Source organism: Gallinula chloropus (assembly GCF_964237585.1).
Source record: "Gallinula chloropus genome assembly, chromosome: 18".
Taxonomy (NCBI): Eukaryota; Metazoa; Chordata; class Aves; order Gruiformes; family Rallidae; genus Gallinula; species Gallinula chloropus.
In genome coordinates this window covers 10727930-10750972 of record NC_140103.1, presented here as the reverse complement: position 1 = coordinate 10750972, position 23043 = coordinate 10727930, and the positions used below count along the sequence as shown (strand labels likewise).

General features: G+C 55.2%; 2 protein-coding genes across 2 annotated transcripts in view; one reads left to right on the top strand and one right to left on the bottom strand.

Annotated features, from left to right (window-relative positions):
- PNPLA7 (patatin like domain 7, lysophospholipase) overlaps positions 1 to 23043 on the top strand; it is a gene marked incomplete at its 5' end in the record, with an annotated part of 140736 nt that overhangs the window by 3465 nt on the left and 114228 nt on the right. The window contains 14 exons of the mRNA XM_084272739.1: positions 472 to 544; positions 2077 to 2142; positions 2317 to 2489; positions 3744 to 4331; positions 8375 to 8619; positions 8747 to 8919; positions 9517 to 9668; positions 13478 to 13718; positions 13938 to 14268; positions 17699 to 17764; positions 18142 to 18229; positions 18830 to 18912; positions 20676 to 20764; positions 21667 to 21807. Of these exons, the coding sequence (XP_084128865.1) occupies positions 472 to 544; positions 2077 to 2142; positions 2317 to 2489; positions 3744 to 4331; positions 8375 to 8619; positions 8747 to 8919; positions 9517 to 9668; positions 13478 to 13718; positions 13938 to 14268; positions 17699 to 17764; positions 18142 to 18229; positions 18830 to 18912; positions 20676 to 20764; positions 21667 to 21807 (2509 nt within the window). The remainder of the gene's footprint in view (positions 1 to 471; positions 545 to 2076; positions 2143 to 2316; positions 2490 to 3743; positions 4332 to 8374; positions 8620 to 8746; positions 8920 to 9516; positions 9669 to 13477; positions 13719 to 13937; positions 14269 to 17698; positions 17765 to 18141; positions 18230 to 18829; positions 18913 to 20675; positions 20765 to 21666; positions 21808 to 23043) is intronic.
- On the bottom strand, positions 8318 to 8928 carry MRPL41 (mitochondrial ribosomal protein L41). The gene has a single exon (XM_084272400.1). It carries the CDS (start codon positions 8830 to 8832, stop codon positions 8425 to 8427), a length of 408 nt encoding a protein of 135 aa, XP_084128526.1. The 5' UTR covers positions 8833 to 8928; the 3' UTR covers positions 8318 to 8424.

Here is a 23043-nt window from a genome sequence, read left to right as displayed (position 1 = left end):
TGTTGGGGAGGGGACATCTTGTTTTGGGATGTATGTTCCTTAGGATTTTACATAACAGGATTGGGTACGCTGCTCACATCACACCTCCTGTAAGAGCTAGGAGTAAAAGGCTTCTTGGTTGTGAGAAGGGGTTGGGGTTAATTAGGAAGGGTGTGTCTTTTAAGCTGTACTCTGGCTGGCTGTTGGCAAAACCCATGATTGTCCCTTGCAGTGTGCAGAAGAGAGCAGAGAGCTGCTGGATCCTGGTCTCTTCTGATACTCTTTTGCCTAGCAAAGTGAGGGTGTTGCTCATACACGTGTCCCTTGCGGTTACTGTCAGACTCAAATGATGTCTGCTGTGGGCACTAAGTGCTGTGAGATCCTGGGGCTGAAAAGCCCCAGCTCTGTATTACCTCCTCTGCCCTGGTGTCCTGCCCTGGCCGTTTGGATGGGGTGTGGTGTTCAGGGCAGCAACGTTTTGCCTTCATGCAGGAGGAGATGACAGCCTGCTGAAGGGCTGGGACACCAGGCGCAGTCCGGAGACTCCCGTCTTCACCAGCCGGAGGTAAGCCAGCCATGGCTGCAGCTGGGCCCTGAAGGTTGTGTGTGAGCATAGGGTGTTCCTGTGCCATGGAGTCACTGAGGTAAGGTGGGAAAACACCTCCAAGATCATCCAGTCCAACCATACCCCTGCATTATTTACCCATGTCCCTGAAGTCCCTCACCCAACCTTTCCTTGCACACCTTGAAGGATGGTGACTCCACCACTTCCCTGGGCAACCCCTTCCAATGCCCAACCACTCCTTCTGAGAGTGGTCATTTCCAACCTGAACCTCCCTTGGCACAACTTGCAGCCATTCCCTCTTGTCCTGTCTCTGGTTACCCAGCTCACCACAACCTCCTTCCAGGGAGCTGTAGAGAGCAATAGCGTCTCCCCTGAGGCTCCTCTTCTCCAGGTTAAACAGTCCCAGTTCCCTCAGCCACCCCTCATCACACTTCTGCCCCAGCCCCTTCCCCAGCCTGGTTGCCCTTCTCTGGAAACACTCCAGGGCCTCGGTGTCCAAACCTGAACCCAGGATTTGAGGTGTGGCCTCACCAGTGCTGAGCACAGGGGGATGATCACCTCCCTGGTCCTGCTGGCCACACTATTCCTCATGCCAGCCAGGATGCTACTGCTGGCTCGTGTTCAGGCGAGTGTCAACCAACACCCCCAGACCCTTTTCCTCTGCACCGCTCTCCAGCCCCCCTGCCCCAGGCCTGTAGAGCTGCCAGGGGTTGTTATGACCAAAGTGCAGGACCTGGCACTTCTCTGTGTTGAACTTCATCCCATTGGCCTCTGCCCATCGACCCAACTTGTCCAGGGCCCTCTCCCAAGCCCCTGAAATTAGAGATGTGTAGTGACGGTGGGGTCCTGCTTCTCACTCTCGTGGGAAATGGATACATCAGGGGTTTTCATCAGGACAGCTTCAGGTTGAAACTTTCTTCTGTCTTTCAATACAAGAAACCAACTGTGCACTTCCACACGTGGAGATGGTGGTGCCTTCTTCCTGAAAGGATCCTGATTTACACTTTTATTTGGGGAATTTTTGTGAGTGTTAAATTTGGTTATGTTATCATGGAATTTCGTAGGGAATATTTTATTCTCCACTCTTTACTCAACTTGAAGTAATTCTTTTGCTGCTGGTCCAACTTAGATTGTTTTAATCGTATTCTGAATGATACACAAGTCTCCAGTGACACTTTATATGTAACCTTAAAGTAGGCTGGGGATTATCCTATGGAAATACTCATGTTGGGGGGAAAGTCCTCTGGGAATGGAGTAGTTGTGCTGAAATTCTTATAGGCTCTGAACAGCAGTTTATGGCACAAATGCTGCTAGAAAACCTTTGTGCAGACAGATGGTGTGAGTGGAGGTTTGCCCTGGAAAGGCTTGTTGGACTGTGTAGGTGGAACCTGCCTGTGTGATTTACTGGACCGAAATTTTAGCTCACCTTACTCTCCTTCCCTGAGACACCTCGGTGCAGTCAGGTGAACCCCAAACCCGTGACACTCAGGGCAGAACCCCTTCTCACAGTGGACACTGTTGCTCTTTTGCAGACATTCAATGGGTGTGTGCAGCATTCAGTGCAGTCCCCACCGGGAGAACCTTCTGGCTACTGGCAGGTGAGTCCCTTCTAGCTGCCCTTCACTGGTGTGACCAGCCTCCTCTGCTGGATGTGCTGCTGCCACTCAGCATGCCAAAAGTCAGCGTGGTGAAGAGCGTGTGATTCTCCTGTGCTGGTCACACTGAACCAGCTTTGCTGCTTGTCTGTGTATTTATCCCTGATATGTCCCCAGCTACGACGAGCACGTGCTGCTGTGGGACACCCGGAACATGAAGCAGCCGCTGGCAGACACCCACGTGGAAGGTGGAGTGTGGAGGCTGAAGTGGCACCCGACCTGCGATTTCGTGCTGCTGGCAGCCTGCATGCAGAGCGGCTTCAAAATCCTGGACTGCCGGGGAAGCATGGGTGAGTGTCTGAGGAGCAGGGGGCTCCTGTGCTGCTCTCCTTCCCTACCTCCAGGTGAATGGGGGAGCTCCAGCGCTGAGCTTGTGGACAGATCCAGATGTCAGTAGCCAGGGACTAGATCTAGATGTCAGTAGCCAGGGACTAGATCCGGATGTCAGTAGCCAGGGACTAGATCCGGATGTCAGTAGCCAGGGACTAGATCCGGATGTCACTAGCCAGGGACTAGATCAGGATGTCAGTAGCCAGGGACTAGATCTGGATGTCAGTAGCCAGGGACTAGATCCGGATGTCAGTAGCCAGGGACTAGATCCGGATGTCAGTAGCCAGGGACTAGATCGGGATGTCAGTAGCCAGGGACTAGATCCGGATGTCAGTAGCCAGGGACTTCTACTCCAGCTTGAGGTAACCCCTCCAGCTTTCCCAGGCCTGCCCTCACCACTGGCCTGCCTGTTTGTGCACAGGCACTGTCAGGAATGGTGTTTAGACCTCTCACAGCTTCTTTTAATGGGAAGAAAGCCCGTTTGGTTCTGTGGGAAGGCACTGCCTGTTGGCATGCCCACACTGGTTTGCATTCATCTTGACAGTTCAAAGAGGTTCTTCCAGGTGGTGCTTTGGTGCCAGCAGAATGTCTGGTGGATTGGTTATTGCCTCAAAGGGAGCGCTGTGCAGTCTGGTTCATGAGCTCCCTGTGTGAATCAGAAGGCATTTACATGATGAAAAGCTCCTGGTGCTTACATTACAAATGCAGTCTTACAGAAAGTGGTTGGGGCAGATCCACAGCTTGTGAAAGGAGGGTAACAGTACCATGTAGGGAAGGGAGGAACTCAGTGTCCATGTAACACCAGAGTAAGCATTGGATGCTGAATGTTCCCAGGAACACTGTACCTGTGACTATTGATAACCAGAGCCTGGTCTGGCAGTCTTATCAGTGGTATTTGTGGCTCAGTGGGGATCGCTGTGTGATCGGTCTTGGCTTCCTTGAGCCTGTTCTGGTGTTTTGGATACCGATGCTCTTCAACCTCCTGCACGTTAAACCCTCCTCTCCTGCCTGCTAAACAGGGAAAATCACAGCTAGTGAGAGGTGGCTGAAACCTGTCAGGCAGCACCTCCTTTCCCCTCTGCTGTGACTGAGGCAGTGGCCAGAGAACGCTGTAGGACACAACCAGCGCTAGCGTGGCTCCTGAGCAGCCTGCAGCAAACCATTTCACAAGGGGATTTCTGTTCCTTTCATACTTTTTTTTTTTCTTTTTAAAGCTGAGAACATGGAGGAATGTGTCATCCTGTCCTCCTATGTCTTGCACAACTCCTTGGCCTACGGGGCTGACTGGTCCAGGCTGTGTCCGAGGGACTCCGTGACCGCAGCACAGGACCCTGCCGCTCTATGCCTGCCTTCGGAGGAGCCTATGGGCTGGCCAGAGGAAGGAGAGGAGAGACTGAATGTGCAGGTCCAAAACCTGAAGATAATTTATGAGTCTCCTACAGCTACTTTTGATGTCATACTGGATGAGGAGAGTGAAGGGCCTGCCTTGCTTGTCAAAGCAGAGGGGAGTCCCAAGCTGTCAGGGGCCCCTGATTTAAAGGGAAGTTTCGATTTGGCTGCGGGTCCAGACCGAGCGGGAGATCCTGAGTCAGCCAGTGGTTCCAGCTCAGGAGCTAAGAGACCCAACAGGATGGGCCTGGAGAGAAGCAGTGATTCAGCCAGTTCTCTAGACAGCCCGAAAGAGATGAGCATTGTAGCAACTTGTTCTTTCTATGACAACATCCTCCACGTCTGGAAGTGGGAGATGAGCCTGGTAACCCCATCGGAGACGCCAAGTACAGGATCTCCAGCTGAAAGAAGAGGTGAAAGTTTGCATTGACCAGTCCCATGGGAGGGGCAGGAAAGACTGAGAGCAACACCTGAGCTCACACTTGGATTTCTGTTGGGCTTCTGCAGTTTTACTGTTGAACTTGTGAGTCTCTCACAGCTCAGACCGATGGAGTGATGGTGGTTTATTCTCAGCACTGAGCACAGCCTTTGCTTTGAGGACTGGTCAAGCACAGACACATTTAGTTAGCTTTCCCTTAACATCCTAGTTCCAGGTAGGACAGCCTCCTCACAGGGGCTGCTCGTTTGTACCTTACAGCCCAATCCCTTCAGGGCTGGTTTGCATTTGTTCTGTTTATCTGTTAAGTCCATTCTCCTTCCCTCAGAAACCAAACTTGCTGCTGTGTGCAGACAAACCCAGCGTGTGATCAGAGCTTTCCCCTGGCTGTCTCTCTGCAAAGCCCAGAGGCAGAGCTCACCTCTGTGTGCAGCTGGCTGTGCCATCTCAACTAGCATGTGCTTTGAGAAGATGCTCAGAGACAGCCCAGGCTCTGCCAGCACAGTGTGCTCACCGTGAGCTGCCTTTCTATAGCAGAGGGAAGTCCCTTCTGCCAGCCAGCTGTGAGGGGCAGCTTTGTGCATAGCAGGGCCAGCCTTGCCAGGATTCTGGTGTTACCTGCACAGCCTGGTTTTACATCAGACTCATCATCTACTCTGCCTGGTCAGGCCCCAGCTGGAGTGTTGTGTCCAGCTCTGGGCGCCCTGGGATAAAAAAGACAGGGATCTCCTGGAGAGAGTCCAGAGGAGGGACAGAGATGAAGGGCCTGGAGCATCTCCCCTGTGAGGAAAGGCTGAGGGAGCTGGGGCTGTTCAGCCTGGAGAAAAGAAGACTAAAGAGGGACCTTATTAATGTTTATCAGTATCTTCAGTATGGGATGCAGGGGGAATCAGCCAGCCCCTTTTCAGTGTCTGTGGGGACAGGACAAGGGGCAATGGCTGCAAGTCAGAGCAGAGGAAGTTCCCCACCAACATGGGGAAGAACTTTTCCCCAGTGAGGCTGAGGGAGCCCTGGGACAGGCTGCCCAGGGGGTGTGGAGTCTCCATCTCTGGAGAGATTCCAGCCCCGTCTGGACGCCGCCCTGTGCAATATGAGCTGGGGAGCTGCTTTGGCAGGGGGGTTGGACCCCAGGAGCTCTCCAGGTCCCTTCCAACCCCTGGGATTCTGTGATCTGGCTGCATCCTCACTTTATTGCTCTCCAAACGAAGCACAATCTGGTGTAGCATGAGCTGGTAGCAAGCCTGGCTGGGTGTCAGCGCCCCCCAACCCAGGCTCCCTCACCACCCCCCAGCCTCTCACTGTCACTCCTGTTTCTGCCCTCAGCATGACACACACAGGTCCAAAGTCAAGAGCCTTCAGGTTATTTAAAGGTGAACAGCTTTAAGATCAGAACCTCCCAAAAAGTCCAAGCAGTGTTGCCTGACACCTTTTAACTTCAATTTAAGTACAGAAACCAAAATCTTCACAGCATTGCCCTAACTACCTCTGGGGATGGCTGCAGAGTTGCTCATGGTTGCTCCATCAGCTTTCTTTTTGCACTGTGAACTATCAGCAAATCCCTGTTTCTGGAATATTTTCTCTGTTACCTTCCTAGAAACACAAAACCAGCCTCACCTAGGTAAGTAAGATCTAGCTTGCATGGATTGTCTCTGAGGGTCCTAAGGATGTAGTTGTCTGGAGGGGAAGAAACACCAGCAACAGGTGTAACAGTGCTGCCTGGAAACAGAGGCACAGCAGCCCTGAATCCCACTGTGTGGAACTCCCCTCTGAGGGGTATTTCAGGAACATTCTGGGCACTGTTACACAAAGATTCAGATTAGTAGTGTGTACAAGAGCTTTTGTTTAAAAAAAAACAAAACAAACCCAACACCCTATTTTTGGATGTTTCTAAAATAAAATCGATACAAGTGATGTGTCTTGCTTGGGTGTTTTAACTTCCCCAGTCAGACCTGGTGGGAACCACCCATCTTGCCCCTGACAGCATTTGGTGGAGGAGAATGTTCTTGGGGAGCCAGAGCAGACAGTGCAGTGTCCTCAGGCCTGGGTGAGAACACCCTGGGGGTGTGTCTCCCTGTAGTGACGTGGCTTTTGACAATGACTTGGTCTTAGAAGGTCCTAATGGGTTTTTTTTTAATTGCCAGGGGAGGTAAGAGGAAACAGCCTGAGGTTGGTGCTGGGGCTGCATCACAAATGAGACCGGCGTGGGGACTTTTATTTGCATGTTATGCTGGTTGGTGCTCTGCCCTGAGAGATCTGATGCAGCCTCATTCATGCACAGAAGGCATGTGATTTAAAATCAGAGTCCCAGCCTGGTTTGGGGATGCAGGGCCTTCAGAGCCCCCCCAGTGCCCCCCCCCCCCCCCCACCATGGGCAGGGACACCCTCACCAGCCCAGGGTGCCCCAAGCCCCATCCAGCCTGGCCTTGAACCCTGCCAGGGATCCAGGGGCAGCCCCAGCTTCTCTGGGCACCCTGTGCCAGGGCCTCCCCCCTCCCCAGGAAGGATTCCTGCCTCCCAGCCCTTCTCCATCCCCCTCCTGCAGCTGAAGGCCGTTCCCCTGGGCCTGGCCCTCCCTGCCCTGGGCACCAGCCCCTCTCCAGCTCTCCTGGAGCCCCTTGAGGGGTGGGAAGGGGCTCAGAGCTCTCCCCAGAAGCAGCCTTCTCTTCTCCAGGCTGAACCCCAGCTCCCCCAGCCTGGCTCCAGAGCAGAGGGGCTCCAGCCCTCAGATCATCTCCATGGCCTCCTCAGGATTCACTCCAACAGCTCCCTGAGCTTCTTGTCCTGGTGACCCCCAAGCTGGAGACAGCACTGCAGGTGGGTCATCCCAGAATGGGGCAGAGGGGCAGAATTTCCCCTCAGCCCTGCCAGTCCTGCTGCTGGGGATGTGGCTCAAGACACAGGGGGCTTTCTGGGCTATACAGAGTTTCTTATGCCCCAAGTCCTAGTATTAGCATGAAAAGATGCAGGACCTCCTGCTCTCCAGCCCTGCCTTCACCTCTTCACTCCCAAACACAGCCCTGTCCAGCCCTGAAGGTACAGATTTTTTTTAAACAATGTTTTAAGGACTCCCCAGCTGGTCCTTGTGACAGCCTGGATGCTCACAGAGGACACACAAATGCCTCCTTGCTCTGAATGTGAACACTTTAGTGGGGCTGTAATTCAGCTTTGTGATGTTCCCATTCAGAAACCCTCCCATGAACCCTCTGCCCAGCACAGAACTGCCACACAGGGATGACTTTCTCAGACTCCAGCACTGTGTGTCAGAGAAACACTTTCCTGACAGCGACTCCCACCGTGTGGGGTTGAGCAGTTTCTGCCTCACACCCAGCACACAACTGCTGAGGGACGTGCTGCTTGTACCCATCTGGTTCCAGGAACAGCAAGATGCTGCTGCCTAGGAACCTGTGCCCCAAACCACCCCCCGCTGAGCTGCACTTCAGGTTTAAGCTGTTACCTTGCAACTTCCAGCAGCTGCACTATGGAGCAGATATTCCTTGTACTTACTCTAGAGAAAGAGATTTAAGGCTTGGGAAACTCAGGAGTACCTGTGGCCTTCTCTGCAAGCTGCAGCTCTCAAGAGGGAGCTCGGGGACCTGTGGGAGGTCTCCCCTCGCTCCCAGTTCAGTGGGACACCTCCCTGGAGCGGGACAAGTCCCTCAGAGCGCTCCGTCCTTGGCTGCGGCTGCCATCCCACAGGGCTTGTGGCAGCTGCTGCTCACAGCCGGGCAGCTCAGGACTCCAGAGGAGTTAAGACCTGTCTTCTCTTGCCCCCGGAAAGCAGGACTTCTTTCCGGGAAGGAAGGGAAACAGCCCCCTGCTAATTACCAGCGCCCGAGAGCAGGCTGCCCGCACCTCACAGGGCAGAGCTGCAGGCGCGGCCACAGCAACGCGCTCCCGGGGCGGGAAACCGGCCCCGCGTTCCCCGCAGCGGCGGGAATCAGACACGGCAAAGGACAAGGAGGAAGGATGGGGGTTTAATAGCCAGTCACAGGGCCTGTCCCACGCTGGTTGCTGGCGCAGGCCGGGCCTCCCGGCACGGCGGGACCCCCGGGAGCCTCCCTGCCTCCTCCCTACCGCACGTAGTTCTTGGGGAAGAGCTGGAAGAGCTTGCCCTCCTGCGTGGGCTCGAAGCCGTACTTCTCCAGGTTGTCGGGGTCGAAGGCGCCTTCCTTCACGTCCTTCTCGATGCGCGGAGCCGCCACCTCGGTGAAGAGCTGCTTGGCCGTCATGGGCGGCTCGGAGCCCTCGGGGGCGCGGTACGAGACGTAGGGCCGGAGCTTGAAACCCGCCAGGTCCGGGACGACGAACTCGGGCACCATCTGCCGGAGCAGCAGGAACTTCCTGTTGGAGGTGAGCACGCCCGGCTGCCTGGCGCCCCGGCCCTTGGTGTAGGTGCGGGGGCCGCGCTTGCTGGTGAACGGCGACATGCGGTCGGCGCCCCGCACCAGCCCGCGGGCCAGCGCGCCCAGCAGCCCCATGCCGGGCAGGGGTGAGGGGGGAAAGCTCAGCGGCTCCGGGCACCACACGCTGCGGCTGCGGCCCTCGCTGCGCTCTCGTCCCCGCACGTAGCAGCACCGCCCGCTCCCGTTGGGCGAGAAGCGGCGGCCAATCCGCAGCGCTTACCGAGCCTGCCAACGCTGCGGGGGCGTGTGGGGATGTTCCCGCCAATCGGCAGCCAGGAGCCGGGTCGTGGGTGGGGCTTCCCCCAGCGACCTTCGCTCCGGTGACATCTGACCCCGGGCGGGGCGGCCCCGAGGTGCGGGGACCCGGCGCGGGGTGGCTGGGCCGGTCACCCGTTACCCTGTGCCACGGCTGGCTCGGTGCTTTAACGCCCGTGTCCCGGGGCCGGTCCGCTCGCGGGGCCCGGCGCTGGGTGCCCGCGACCGTAGGCGCACCCGCGGCGGGGCCGCTCCCCTCCAGGCGCTGCCCCCGGTCGCGCCGCCTCCCGCGGTGCCCTCGGCTCTGCAGCCCCCGCTGCCCTGGGGCAGCTGCCGTTACCGGTAGCGCCGCCGTGCTCGGGCGAGGCCCCGGCTTTCGTGTCCAGCCCGGGGGAAAAGGGCAGCCAAACCCCTCCCCGTTCCCTTTCAACCACTCGGGGAGGTTCGAGCTTCGCGGAGCTTCGCCCTGCGTAGCCGAGAGCCGGCGGTCATCGCTTAACGCAGCTTCTCTCCCTCCGCAACTCCGGCCGTGCCTCCAGACATGGACGAGGAGGACAACAGCACCAGCCTCGAGGTACGGCAGCCTCCCGGCCCGGTTGGGCGTACTTACCTCCCGGTCCCGGGCTCTGGGAGCCCGCAGCTGCCGTCTGGGCTGGGTAACGTTGGGGTCCTGTCTTTAGATGTGCTGTGCTTGCTTTGGAACAACCCTCCCCGGGGAGAGTTTGATCCTCCCCACAGTGGCAAGGCTGGTCCCGGGTTTTTGGGGAGTCTGTTTGTGTTGCTACAGGTTTTTAGTCCGGGCACAGCCCGGTTCTGGCTCTGGAGAGCAGTTCAGCTGCAGTACATTTGCTTCCAGCAGTTTGTTTGTATCCCAGAGAGGGAAGACTCGTGGGCTCCTCCAGCCACCAGCTCTGATTGTGTTTGTTCTTAATGGTGGCTCCTCCAGCCACCAGCTCTGATTGTGTTTGTTCTTAATGGTAAACAGGAGACTCTGTCCAGTGAGGCACCCGGTGCTTCCCCTAGTGAGGCCTACGCTAGGAAGTAGTTGTTCTCAGGGCTGGATAGTAGCTACACCCTGCTTGTAGGCAGTTCAAAACTGAGCTGGGGTGTGGAGCCGTGTGCTTGGGAGCTCCAGGGCAGCCTGCCCGGGCCATCTCCTCCCGAGGCCTGGCTCTGGGGCTGAGGGGCATTTTCTGCCCCTCCCTGGCCAGGGTGCATCTCTGCCTGGGTCGGGGTGGTGTTGCTCTCCTGGCCAAGCAGAGTGTTCTTTACATCTCCCTGCTTTCTGTGAGGTTAATTCTCATTTTGGGAAGGACTGGGAAAAGAGCAGGCGAAGGCTGTTCACACAGCTGCAGCCCCTTAGTGCCTCATTGCTCCCCTCCCAATGAAGAGAGAGGCTCCTCAGGGCTGTGGTTTGTCTTCAAGGGTTGTTTGAGGCCGTGAGACACACGGGGGAAGACCCTGAGTTTCCATGTGCCCTTCTAAGAGAGGTCCTGCGAGCCTGGGCTGTAGCACTGGTGAGCTCATCGTGACCTCATACCTCTCCCAGATGCAGTCGTGGAGCAGCCGCTTACGTGTCTGTAGCACCAACCTGCCTGCTTGGTTCTTCTGCCTTTCTGGAAGGATTGTCAGTGCCTGAAAAGTTACACGGCTGAGTAGGGGGATAGTAGCCTGTTTGCACCAGCGGTTGTGAGATGCCCTGCCAGAACCTCTCAGCTCTTCTCACAGGGCTGGATTTCTTCCTTCCCTCCTGGTTTCTCTGTGTCGAGGCGCAAGGGCTCGGGCTGTGCAGGTGTCTGTCTGATTCTGTAGCCTGTGAATTGTTTCTCCTCACGTAGCAGCAGTGTGACCCTTGGTTGGCAACTACTGTTGTCGGTGTTATTAGAGATCAGGGTGGTGTGTGTCCCTGGTGCTGCCAGGGGAAATAACTCAAGTGACCACAGGAGTGAAGCCTCAAAAAGCCTCCGTGGCCTTGGTGACTCCGTGGCCTTGGTGACTCCGTGGCCTTGGTGACTCCGTGGCCTTGGTGACTATTAAGCATCCTCCTGCGCCGTTTCAAGCCAAATTTCTCCTCTTTATCCAGATTAACTCTACGTGTTCATTATAATATCTAAAAAAAGGCAGGGATATGCAAATGATTCCCAGGAAGTCATTAAACATTAACTCCTCCCAGAGAGAGCATGCTCAGTGACACTCAGGGGGACTTCTGGTGGGCTTCAGGGATGCAGGCTGGACGTTTTCTTCTCTCACAGTGCATGCTCTTTATGGTTTCCTCCATAGTTTCTAAAACACATTCCTGCACAAACTCGTTAGGAGCCTTTTTTAGCTGAAAAAATACTCTGCCTCTTAAGTGGTCGTTGGTCTCATTATTTATGACTCCCCTATCTGCACTTCTTTATCTTCAAGGCTGTTCCACTGCTGGGGTTCAATTTTGTAGCTGCTCTCATGAAACAGCTCACGTGGCTCCAGCCAGATTCTACTGAAATCCAAACCAAATCTACTCTCAGAGTATGAAAATTCTTCTTATATGAACATTATATTACTTAATTGTCTCTTAAGCTACATCTCTATCAATCTGCTCAGCATTGTTACATGTTACTGACTCGACAGGCTTCGGCTGAGCTCGCTGTCCTTGGTCAGAATGTTGGTTTGCTGAGAGATTTTTCCAACTTTTCAACATTTTCAACTTTTCAACAACCCCACCAGCAACAGTCTGACAATAACAGGGAAGGAAGGGGTTTGGGTAACGCTGGGAAGGGAACCTGTCGATGTGCTGTGTTAGAGCAGCCTCAGAAGACAGCCTGAAGGCAGCGATCGGTTCGGGCTGGCTGCTCAGGCAGGGGTTTGGTTTGTGGCGCAGAACTGGATGGAGCTTCATGAGAGACTCGTTTGGTGACTCTTGGTGTGTGCTTCGTTTGTCTCTTGGTGGCAGAGCTAAATTAGAAGGTGATCTAGATCTGGAGCTGAGGGCAAAATCTGGGACCAGACCTGTGGGTAGTGCTTAGGATTCAAGCAGTTGTAAGGTTCAAGGCTTACAGGGGGACGTATCTGTCCTTGGACTCGGATTTTACCATTCTCTGCTGCTCCTTCCTCCCAAGGAGAGGGCTCCTCACCTCCTTCCCCTCCTGCACCGTGGGGTCCCACCCACAGCAGACAGTCCTCCAGGAACGTCTCCATGGGGTCACCAGCCTCCCCCCAGGAAACCTGCTCTGGGGACCAGATGCGGGCTTCACACAAGGCCCAGGAGTCACGGCCTGGCTGAGGTTGGAGGCAGCTCCACAGGTCATCTGGGCCACCCGTCCTGCTCAAGCGGGGCCACCCAGAGCTACTTGCCCAGGACCGTGTCCCACTCAATGGATCCTGTCCATCACCACTGGCCCCTCTCCAAACCCCATAGGGCTCCAGAGGTGCTACAGACACCGTCCATCCTGCACAGCCCAAGGCAATGGATCGCATCCATCGCCGTAGCCCCTCTCCTGCCAGACAGGCACCATAGGCCTTAGGGCCCAGAGGAGCTGGGAGGAAGAGGTGGCTGAGACCCAGGAAAAGGAGGAGAAAGCAGCACGGCTGAGGGTAACGATGCAGCCACGCTGCTGATATGCTGAAACTACACAGGCTCTTTCATTTTTATGTCTTTATTCTCAAGGAGAGGAAGGTTCTTCAGCACTGAGCAGGTCCCCATGGGGCTTGGTACCCAGCCCTGCTGTTGTCCCAGCGCGCCTTTCACCAGCTGCCACGGCCACCTTCCAGCATCACCGTCGGGGTGGCTTCTTGGTGGGTGGAGCAGAGTCCGTGGAGCTGCCAGTCTTCCTCTTGCGAGGGTGCCGGGGCCTCAGGTGGTAGCGGCTCTGGCCCTGGCTGGGGGCAGGGGCACCAGCCGCAGCCTCCTGCAGCTCCATGTCCTGGTCTTGCTCCCCTGGGCTGGGAGTGGGGATGGAGAGGGAGCAGCCAGTACCCCCCTGAAGAGCAACGCTCGGTGTGCCCGGGAGTTGGTGGGCACCCTCTGCGACCGCCCTGCTGGGAAGGTCTGGTGTGGGCACCAGAGTCCCACCTCGGGAGACAGCCCGGCTGGTGCTGGCCACGGGGCTGAGCTCCCGGCTCCCTCTGAGGGCAGCCTGGCTGGTGCTGGGCATGGGGCTGAGCTCCCGGCTCCCTTGGAGGGCAGCCTGGCTGGTACTGGCCACAGGACTGAGCTCCCGGCTCCCTTGCAGGACAGACCAGATGGTGCTGGCCTCGGGGCTGAGCTCCTGGCTCCCTTGCAGGGCATCCTGGCTGGTGCTGGCCTCGGGGCTGAGCTCCTGGCTCCCTTGCAGGGCATCCTGGCTGGTGCTGGCCTCGAGGCCGAGCTCCTGGCTCCTTTGGAGGACAGCCTGTCTAATTCTGGCCTCGATCTCCAGCTCCCGCCTGTCCCGGGGCCCAACCCAGCTGGTGTTGGTCACCACCCAGTCCTCGCCGCTCACGTAAGCGCCAGTGGTGGTGGTTCTGGCCACGAGGTCGCCCTCCCGCGTCTCCTGGATGGCCACCCAGGTCCTGCTGCGCACAGGGCTGCGCTCCCCACGTGACTGGAAGGACGCAGAGTACTCGGGCTGCTGGGAGCTGCCATCCGCCCGGCTGCCACGGAGCTGGAGGTACCCTGCTTCCCTGTCGCACCGCTGGACGGCGACGTCGATCAGGTCGCGCACGAATGGCCTGGCGCGGCTCTGGAGGTAGGGCTGCAGCGTCTGGGCCAGGCTGTCTGGATTCAGCCCAAAGACAGGCAGGGCGCACAGGACCATGTGCTCCAGCATGAGCGCCTGCGAAGGGTCTTCCCGAAAGAGGCGCCCCAGCTCCTGCTGCAGCCAGGGCCGCAGGCGCTCGCGGAGGTGTGGGTAGGTCAGGAAGATGTGCGCCCAGTCTGATGGATAAAAGTTGCCCACCATCTCCAGACTCCAGTCCCGTAGCGGCTCCTCACTGGGTTCCTCTGGCTCCTCTGGGACAGCAGGAAGGACCTCTTGGAAGTCGTCCCCCCGCAGCGAGTGCCGGATGGCCGTCACAGGCCTCTTGCAGAGGGGACACTCGGCCTTGATGTTTGTCCACTGCCGGATGCAGGTGAAGCAGAAGCGGTGGAGGCACGGCACGGCGCACGCCACGTTGTCCCAGGCGTCCAGGCATATTGCGCAGCGGTACTCTGCATCCGTGGCCATGCTCAGCACGCGCCGGGGTGGGCTGGGGAGACCTGCTGGGGATACTGGAGCCCTCCTCTCCGAGGCTGCAGCGGCGAGTGTCTCGCTGCAAGAGGAAGAGGCGCCACGGTCACTGCCTGGCCCAGGGAGGGCTGGAAGAGAAGCCCAGGTCCCTGCAGAAGGAAAGCTGCCCAGGTGCCCAGGGTTCCCAGTTCCCCCCAGAGCTCACCTCTGCTGCACGAGAACGCGTCCTGGGAGCCCCGGCTGCCTGAAGCAGGCAGGGCCGGGGACAAACCTGGCGTGTGTGTGGGGATGGGCGCTGGCGGCTGCCGCCACCAGTTCCCAGGGCACAAGCCCAGCACTGCCCAAGGGCTGGCTCCGCACTCCAAGCCTCGCACAACCGCTCGGCTCGAGTGAAGGCACCAACTGACTGGGAGATGCTGTGCGCCCACCTGAACCACCAACGCCTGTGATGTCACCGGGCGTGGCGGGGGGATGCCATTGGCTGTGGTGGGGTGATGTCACAGGCCCTTGCTGGGGCCATGGCCAATCGCTGGGGATCTCACCCTGGTTTGTTGACAGAGGATGTTACTACGGCCCATCGCTGGGTGATGTCATCGTTTCTAGGGGATGTTCCCCCTGAATCCTGGAATCCCAGAATCTCCTGAGTGCAAAGGGACCCCTAAGAATCACCAAGCCCAACTCCTGGCTCCACACAGGGCCGGCCAAGCCAGAGCATGGGACTGAGGGCATCATCCAGATGCTTCTTGCACTCAGTCAGGCTCGGCGCTGTGACCACTTCCCTGGGGAGCCTGTGCCAGTGCCCAAACCCCCCTCTCAGTATCATGGGGGTAACAGTGTTTCTCTTTGTCCAGTGTTTGGTCAGCTAAGAGATATGAAGCTCTGTTCCATCCCTCTGCTTTTCGCTCTCTCCACGTTCATTCCACAAGTGACACTGTTTCACCTCCAGTTATATTACTGCAGAACTTTGTGTGTTCCAACTTGCAGCCATTGCCCCTTGTCCTGTCTCCACAGACACTGAAAAGGGGCTGCCCATTTCCCCCTGCATCCCATCCTTAAGATAATGATAAACATGAATAAGGTCCCCCCTCAGTCTTCTTTTCTCCAGGCTGAACAGCCCCAGCTCCCTCAGCCTTTCCTCACAGGGGAGATGCTCCAGGCCCTTCATCATCTCCACAGCCTCCTCTGGACTCTCTCCAGGAGATCCCTGTCTTTTTTATCCCAGGGAGCCCAGCACTGGACACAACACTCCAGGTGGGGCCTGACCAGGGCAGAGCAGAGGGGAAGGATCCCCTCCTGTGACCTACTGGCCACACTCCTCTTGATGCCCCCAGGATCCCATTGGCCTTCTTGGCCCCTGGTCATACTGCTTGCTCATGGCCAACCTGTCATCCACCAGGACCCACAGGTCCTTCTCGGCAGAGCTCCTCTCCAGCAGCTCATCCCTCTAGAAATATCACCCTGTCTCTGCCCTTTTCAGTTGGACAGGTAGAAAATAGATACTGAGGGGCTGAGGAGCGGAGCTAAGGGCAGGGAGAGAACATCCTGCAGTGAGTGTCACAGGCAGAACAGACTCAAAAGGGAATAAATGACAGAAACTAATTGATGACCCTGCCCTGCACCCCCAGTCACACCAGAGTCGGGTGATGAGAAGTGGGAGCAGATCTCAAAGCAGCTCCCCCCACCCCTCCCTTCTCAACAGACTGCACCTTATCCATGATCTCGCTCCCTTCTTCCCCCCACTGTGGCACAGGGAGGGGCAGGGACTGGGGGAATGGGGGGTTGGGTCAGTTCCTCACCAGATGTTTCCCTTCTTGGCTGGGGGGGTCATTCCTCACCCCCTTCCCCTGCTGCACCCTGGGGTCCCACCCACAGCAGACAGTCCTCCACGAACATCTCCAGTGTGAGTCCTCTCCCATGGGGCCTCAGCTCTTCCCCAGCTGCCCCAGTGAGGGTCACTGCTATGGGTGCAGTCATCAATCACAGAATGTCTCAGTCCCTCAGGCCCAAACTGCTCCAGCCTGGTTCCCCATGGGGTCAGCAGCCTCCCCCCAGCAAACCTGCTCCGGGGCAGGTCTCTCCCTTGCTCATCTCTGTGTCTCTGTCTCTCTCCATGGGCTGCAAGTGCTGGCAGGGGCTGGCTCCAACAGGGTGACAGCATCTCCTGTCTGTCTCCCCTGCTGCAGCGTGGGGCCTCTCCAGGGGCTGCAGGTGGGGTCTGGGCCTTTTCCATGGGCTGTGGGGGGACACCCACTCCACCATGGGTTTCTCCAGGGGCTGCAGGTAGGGTCTCTGCTCCCCATCATCTTCCATGGGCTGCAGGGGGACAATCTGCTCCACCATAGTCTTCTCCACATACTGCAGAGGAATGTCTCCTCCAGCACCTGGAGCTCCTCCTGCCCTCTTCTGCACTGACCTTGGTGGCTGCAGATCTTCTCATATCTCCCCTGTCCCTGGCAGCAAAATGCTTCTATTTGTGGGTTTGTTTTTTTCTCTTCAATAAGTCCTCACAGAGAGAGGCACTGTGACCATCACTGCTGGGCTCAGCCTTGGTCAGCAGCGACTCGGGCCTTGCGCCGGCTGGTGTTTGCTCTGTTGGACATGGGGGAAGCTTCTGGCATCTTCTCACAGAAGCCCCTCACCACTGCCCCCTGCCTCTACCAAAACCTTGCCATGCAAAACCACAGCAGTGCCTGACAGGTTCCCAGTCCTTGGTTGGCTTTTTCCCCGCTGCTCAGGGAAGGTTTGAGCTGGTGTTTGTGAGCCTGAGCTGGGCCAGGAGAGGTTGTTTTCCTCAGTGGCAGCAGTCGGCGCAGGGCCCAGGGCTGCGCCTGAGCCGGACCTTTTCCCTTTGTCCATTACCAGCTTTTCACAGTGAATTTAATCGGCTGGTTTGTGATTTGTGTATTTTCTCGGCCTCAGAAACTTGTTTGTAGATCATAGAATCATAGAGTCATAGAATCACAGACTGGTCTGGGTTGGAAGGGACCCCAAGGATCACAGAGCTCCAACCCCCTGCCACAGGCAGGGACACCAACCTCCAGGCCTGGAGCTACACAAGGTTGCCCAGGGCCCCATCCAACCTGGCCTTGAACACCCTCAGGGACGGGACACCCACCCCCTCTCTGGGCAGCCTGTTCCAGCCCCTCACCACTCTCCCTGTAAAGAACTTCCCCTTAATATCTCATCTAACCCTTCCCTCCTTCAGCTTCACTCCATCCCCCCTGTCCTGCCATTTATGTTCAGTCCTCATCCATGTTACACTAAATAACATAAAATCATCAAAAATAGAGATGACCTCCCCTTTTGATGCTGTTTCAGGAGTATTTGGGATGTGTTGAACTGACCCCAATGGAGATCTCCTCTAGTGACCCCTCACCACTGAACATCCTGGGTTTGCAAAGTGGGCAAGCGATGAAATGTCCCAGGCCAGGGGTTGCACTGTTTTTTTGGAGGCTTTTTGCCCTTTGTGGGAAACTAATGTCCCTTCCTTTTGGTGCCAGGCTGTGCTCCCCGCCGGTGGAACGCGCATCCTCCAGTTTGTAGAGGACAGGATCCAGACTACAATGGTAACGTATAGCTGCAGTCAGCGGGGTGGAAGGCTGCGCGGGCATAGATGGCTTCTGCAGAGCTGTAGGAACTCTAGTTCTAGCAGTAAGTCACAGGGTTTGATGAGGCAGGAGTTAATTGCTGCTGTTTCATCTCACATACGCTGAGTTGATCAGCTCGCAGACCTTCAGAGGGGGGAACATGCTGGAAGCTTTGCATGTGAGCTTAGGAGCGAGACACTGATGGAGTTTTAGCTTGTGTGCATGATGTTTTAATTAAAATTTGGGTGTTTAAGAATGTGCTTGTCTGAGCTGAGAGTTCTTCAGCTGACCAAAAAGCACCTCATTTTCCAACTGCAGGCACTACTGACTTCTCTCCCCCTGAATTCCTCTCGCAGCTGACTGGGATTGCCATTGGAGCTGCTGTGGCATTGCTGCTCATAGCCATCGTGGTGTTTGTCGTTTACAGAAGAGTGAGACAAGCCAGTAAGTACTCAGGAGCTGCGTATGCTTTACAAGCAGTTTGCTCCGTTACCCCTGGTGTTTCTGGAACAACCTGTGGTAGTTTCTGTGCAGCCTGTAGTTATCACTTGCTGTGAAGGTAGTGCTTCTTGCAGGAGAACAGCTGTAAGAGGATGAAGAACTTGTGTTCATTCACTTGATCTGCACAGAGGACACAGAACTGGCCCGTGTGGGACACCAGAGGGTTTATTTCCCTGGCTTGTGAGAGCCTCAGTGTCCCTTGGCATGCAAATCAATTCAACTCCACAGCAGGCTCGCAGTTACAGGGATGAGAAACAGGTGGATTAGAGGTTTCTTCTGTGAAATTAAAATCACCTGATCCTTGTTATCTGTTTAGAGAGCCTCTTTATCTCCTCAGGTGGTTGGGCAGAGCCTCAAGCTAGCTCTCCACTAGCTTGTTGTGGCTAATGAGGGTTGGGTAATGAGCCACCCTGCCTTGGTTTGAATTCCAAACACTGCCCTCCAGAACCTGCTTGGTGGAGAGGAGCCACAGTTGTTAGGGAGGTGGCAAAGCTGAAGGTGTAGGCTGCAGGTGGTTTCTGATGTGGTGCTTCTCTGTTTCAGAACAACTCCAGCCACACGTGCCTCAGTACAGGTTCCGCAAGAGAGACAAAGTGTTGTTCTATGGGCGGAAGATCATGAGGAAGGTACGTGTGTCTGGTGTGGTGGGAAGTGAAGGTTAAAACCCAGTGTGGGAGGTGGGGTAACCTTAGCAGTTCTTCACTTAGGATGGCTGGCACACGGCCTCAAACACCCCCAGGGATGGGGCACCCGTCGCCTCTCTGGGCAGCCTGTTGCAGGAAGAGGCTGTTTAAATCGGCTGCCCTCAGCATTCCCTGCCCGCTGTCCTGTGGAGTCAGGACCAGGGTGGGGGTCCTGTGGGCTGTATGACCCAGGGAAGCTGTGAGGCAGGAATAGGACTGGCCCCTTGTGGGGCCACAGGCACAGCGTGGGGTGTCCTGGCTGTGTCCTGCCAGGTAACTTAATGAGCCCACAGTGACCTGCTTGAACCCACATGTGCACTCAAAACAGCATCAGCAGAAACCTGGGCTGCCCAGAAGCACCCTTGCTTTGCTAGTCACCTTGGGTTGAGGAGCACCTCTGGTGAGCTGCAGCATTCTGCCTCATGCACCCTCGTTGAGGGGAATTCAGGTTTCTGGGTTGGTGGTCAGACACTGTGCTGGTCTGGATACTCAGCTGTGGGCTGGGCTTCATTGCAGGGAGGAGATATCACCCTGAAACTTGCTCCTTCATCACAGCTCAGCTTTTCTGTGGAACTTGGCCAGAAATGTCCCCAGGGAAAGGGGTGTGTGCCACCAGCAACTTCCTTGCTTTGGTGTTCCTTATCAGGCTTGTTTGAATATATAAATTTGTAATTCCATGTGGTAAAATCAGCTGGGGAAGTTTTTGCTGTGGAGTGTTGGACCTCACTTTTGTTCCAGAGTACAGGAATCGTAGAATGGCATGAGTCGGAACGGACCCCAAGGATCACAGAGCTCCAACCCCCTGCCACAGGCAGGGACACCAACCTCCAGGCCTGGAGCTACACAAGGTTGCCCAGGGCCCCATCCAACCTGGCCTTGAACACCCCCAGGGATGGGGCACCCACCCCCCCTCTAGGCAGCCTGTTCCAGCCCCTCACCACTCTCTCTGTAAAAAACTTTCCCCTAATATCTAATTTAAACCTTCCTTCCTTTAGCTTTAAACCATCCCCCTTGTCCTGCCATTATCTACCCTTTTAAAAAGTTGATTCCCCTCCTGTTTGTATGCTAACTGCTCTTGGTCATGCTCAGTGAATTTGTGATAAAATACTAAAGCTTTGCTTTCTAGAAAAGAAAACCCTGTGAGGCTCCAGACTAACCAGAGTCTTTTCTTGAGAGAAACTTTTTCCTGGGATTCAACTCCCTGAGGCTCAGAGAACTGATACAGTCTGAAAAGGAACTACTGAGACAGTTCCTGGGCTTTGCAGTGGTTGTGTTTCTCCAGGAGGTGGCATGTAGTAACTGATAAAAACCAGTGCCAGCCTTGTGTGGTGGTCATCATCCGCTGTGGAATGAGTGGATGCAGGTCTGTCAGCACCACTCACTGCCCTGGGAGTGGAGTTGGAGCTTTAAGGTCACTTCTCTGCTTGTGGTGGAGTGTTTCGAAGTGAGAACTGTGTGGTGAAGGGCACTTTTCCCTCCACCCTCCATTCCCACTGTAGTAGTTGCTTCTTAAAATCAAAGTTTTTCAGTCTCTAGACACCAAGTGATCCTGGAGTAGATGTTGATCCAACGCTCCAAGGTCTTGTATGAGTCTTCGCTCTCCTCACGTTGTAGTGACTTGATGGAGGAGTTGGAGCCTTTGCAGGGTTGGAGCTGGTTGATTTGGCCTGTAGTAAATGTCTTGTTTTTTCATTTCTTCCTCCTAGGTTACAACCCTTCCAAACTCCCTGGTTGGGAACACTGTGCCTCGTCAAAGGATGCGGAAGCGGGCCAAAGTCTTATCTTTGGCCAAAAGGTACTTGGGCTTTTGGGAAAGGGAGAATTCCTGCCCTGGAGGCTGGTTCTGTGGGGATTTTGTTTGTGGTGTGGAACTTATCCCCAGCACAGCGCTCTTCCACGGCTCCTGGCTTACACAGTCCTGTCAGCTGCGCATTGGCCGAGCCCTTCGCTGGGAGTTTTGCTGACGCGGAGCCGTTCGTGCCCACGGCGCTGTCTCCGGTTTCGCTGTGGAAAGGCAGGAAAGGAGCAGCTGGAGGGCAGAATGTTGCTGTGTTACCTGCTGGATAACCTGTGACATGGTGCACGTGGTGTGTGTTCAGTGTTGTGGTTGAGCTGTGGGCTCAGTTGTCAGCCTGTACTTACACAGAGATCAGTGATGGGCAACATGTGATTTGATATGAATTTTAGGTGAAGCCCTTCATTGGGTGGAATCACACAGGTTCTAGACATCTGTTACTGCAAATGTGGCAAGCTAAAATACTGCTAATTGGTTGCATATGTTTACACCCCACTGATTGGTTAGTGATTATAATGAGCTCTGATAAACATATCTTAGAGCTGAATATCCTTAGTTTACCTTTGATGTCTAAAACCATCCACACACCGGCTGTTCTGACCATCTTATTATGGCTGGTTCACAACACGTTCCATTACTCCCAAGTACCTTCCCATAACTCCTTCTTGGTTTAGGGCAGTCTGTACCCCTGTCATCAAGGCTGCTGTGTTTTGAGAATGTGATTATCAAAATCCTCTCAGCATGAGGAACTTTTCCTGTCTCATGGGAACATGAGGCTATTGTCAGGGCCTGTGTCTTTGGTGAAGAGAGCCAGGCCGCCAGCAGGCCTGCTGTCTTCCCCAACATACTTAGAAGGAACAAGGAGGCTTCCTGACCTTCCTGACTTGTCTTTTTCCACGTAGGATTCTGCGTATTAAGAAGGAATGTCCAACGCTGCAGCCCAAAGAACCTCCTCCCTCTTTGCTAGAGGCGGATCTGACCGAGTTTGATGTGAAGAATTCCCATTTGCCATCGGAAGTCCTGTACATGCTGAAGAACGTCAGGTAATGGGAAATGGAAAGAGAAGCCTGGGTGTTGGGTTTGACCAATGTTCAGGTGATCTAAATATTGGGCAGTTCATGGCAGGTCTTAAATTTTATCACTGCATGGCCCAAATCTTTAAGCAGTTGACTGCAAGTTCATCTGTGCAGGAGGAAAGAATAAATCACTTCTAGTTTTCAAGAAATATTGGGGAAATAGTTGGCTGCATTTAAAAATCCCCATGGATTACTGGTTTAATTTGGGGGTAATGATAACCAAGCTTTTTGCACACAAACAGGTTTCTGGTAGTACACTTTAAACATTCTCTTTAGACTATGGCAGACTAGTTCTGGTACAGAAAGGCATCGTACCAAAGGCATCATCATTGGTAACTGCTAATTTGGTATCTCATTGGCAGCTCTCTAAACTGCAGAATCTTTCATTCCTCTGGCTGAAGAAGTTGCAAATAGAATCCAGGTCAACCCTTACAGCTCTCTGGCAGGTTGAGAGGAAGGGATGGCCTTTGCCTGCTCAGCTGAGCACTCGTGTTGCTGACACAGCACAGGCAGTGACAACTTCAGACCTGTAGTTTTGGTTTTATTTGGGTATGTTTGTTTTCCTCCCAGTTATCACAGTAATTGAGTTCTGAAGGTCATATATATGCTAATAAAAACAGCAGTGTAAGTCACCTGAACTTCTGCTGTGGGATTACGATCTGTGGCTCATTGATTTTGTGGCAGACTTTGGTTGATTGATCCTGGTTACTGTGAGCTCATGGAGCTGTGTGGAGGGTGCTTCTGGTGCTGTGCACAGAAAAATCAGGTTTTGGACATGTATTTCTGTCTGCCTGGTAGTGACTGAGTAGTTACAGCATGGCAGCAGTCCCATCACACCTTACCTGCAGGAGATGGCATGTGCCAAGCGTCTGCAGGTGACGGATTTTCCTGACATGTCCTGGTTCCCTGCACAGGGTAGCTGCTCTGAAAGGGCAGGTCCCATGGGGTGGCTCTTCTCACACTATGCAGGGTTTGTATTTTTACCCCTTCACAAGCCATGCAGGTGCTGAGGATGAGTGGATACAGTCCCTTCTGAGCCTGCTGGCACTGCTTGGAGTGTTACTTGGGAAGGAACTCCCATATTTACAGATCTCAGCCTCTGACAGTACTCTTGCATTTCTGTCTTGAGGAGCTCTGCTCCTTCTGCTGTGCTGTCAGGCTGCCTCAGGGTTCCTCTGCTATTTGTGCCTGGTGACTTCGCTC

Bases quoted from the DNA above. Each gene is read 5' to 3' on its own strand.
- MRPL41 (XM_084272400.1), bottom strand. From the start codon at position 8,832: ATGGGGCTGCTGGGCGCGCTGGCCCGCGGGCTGGTGCGGGGCGCCGAC.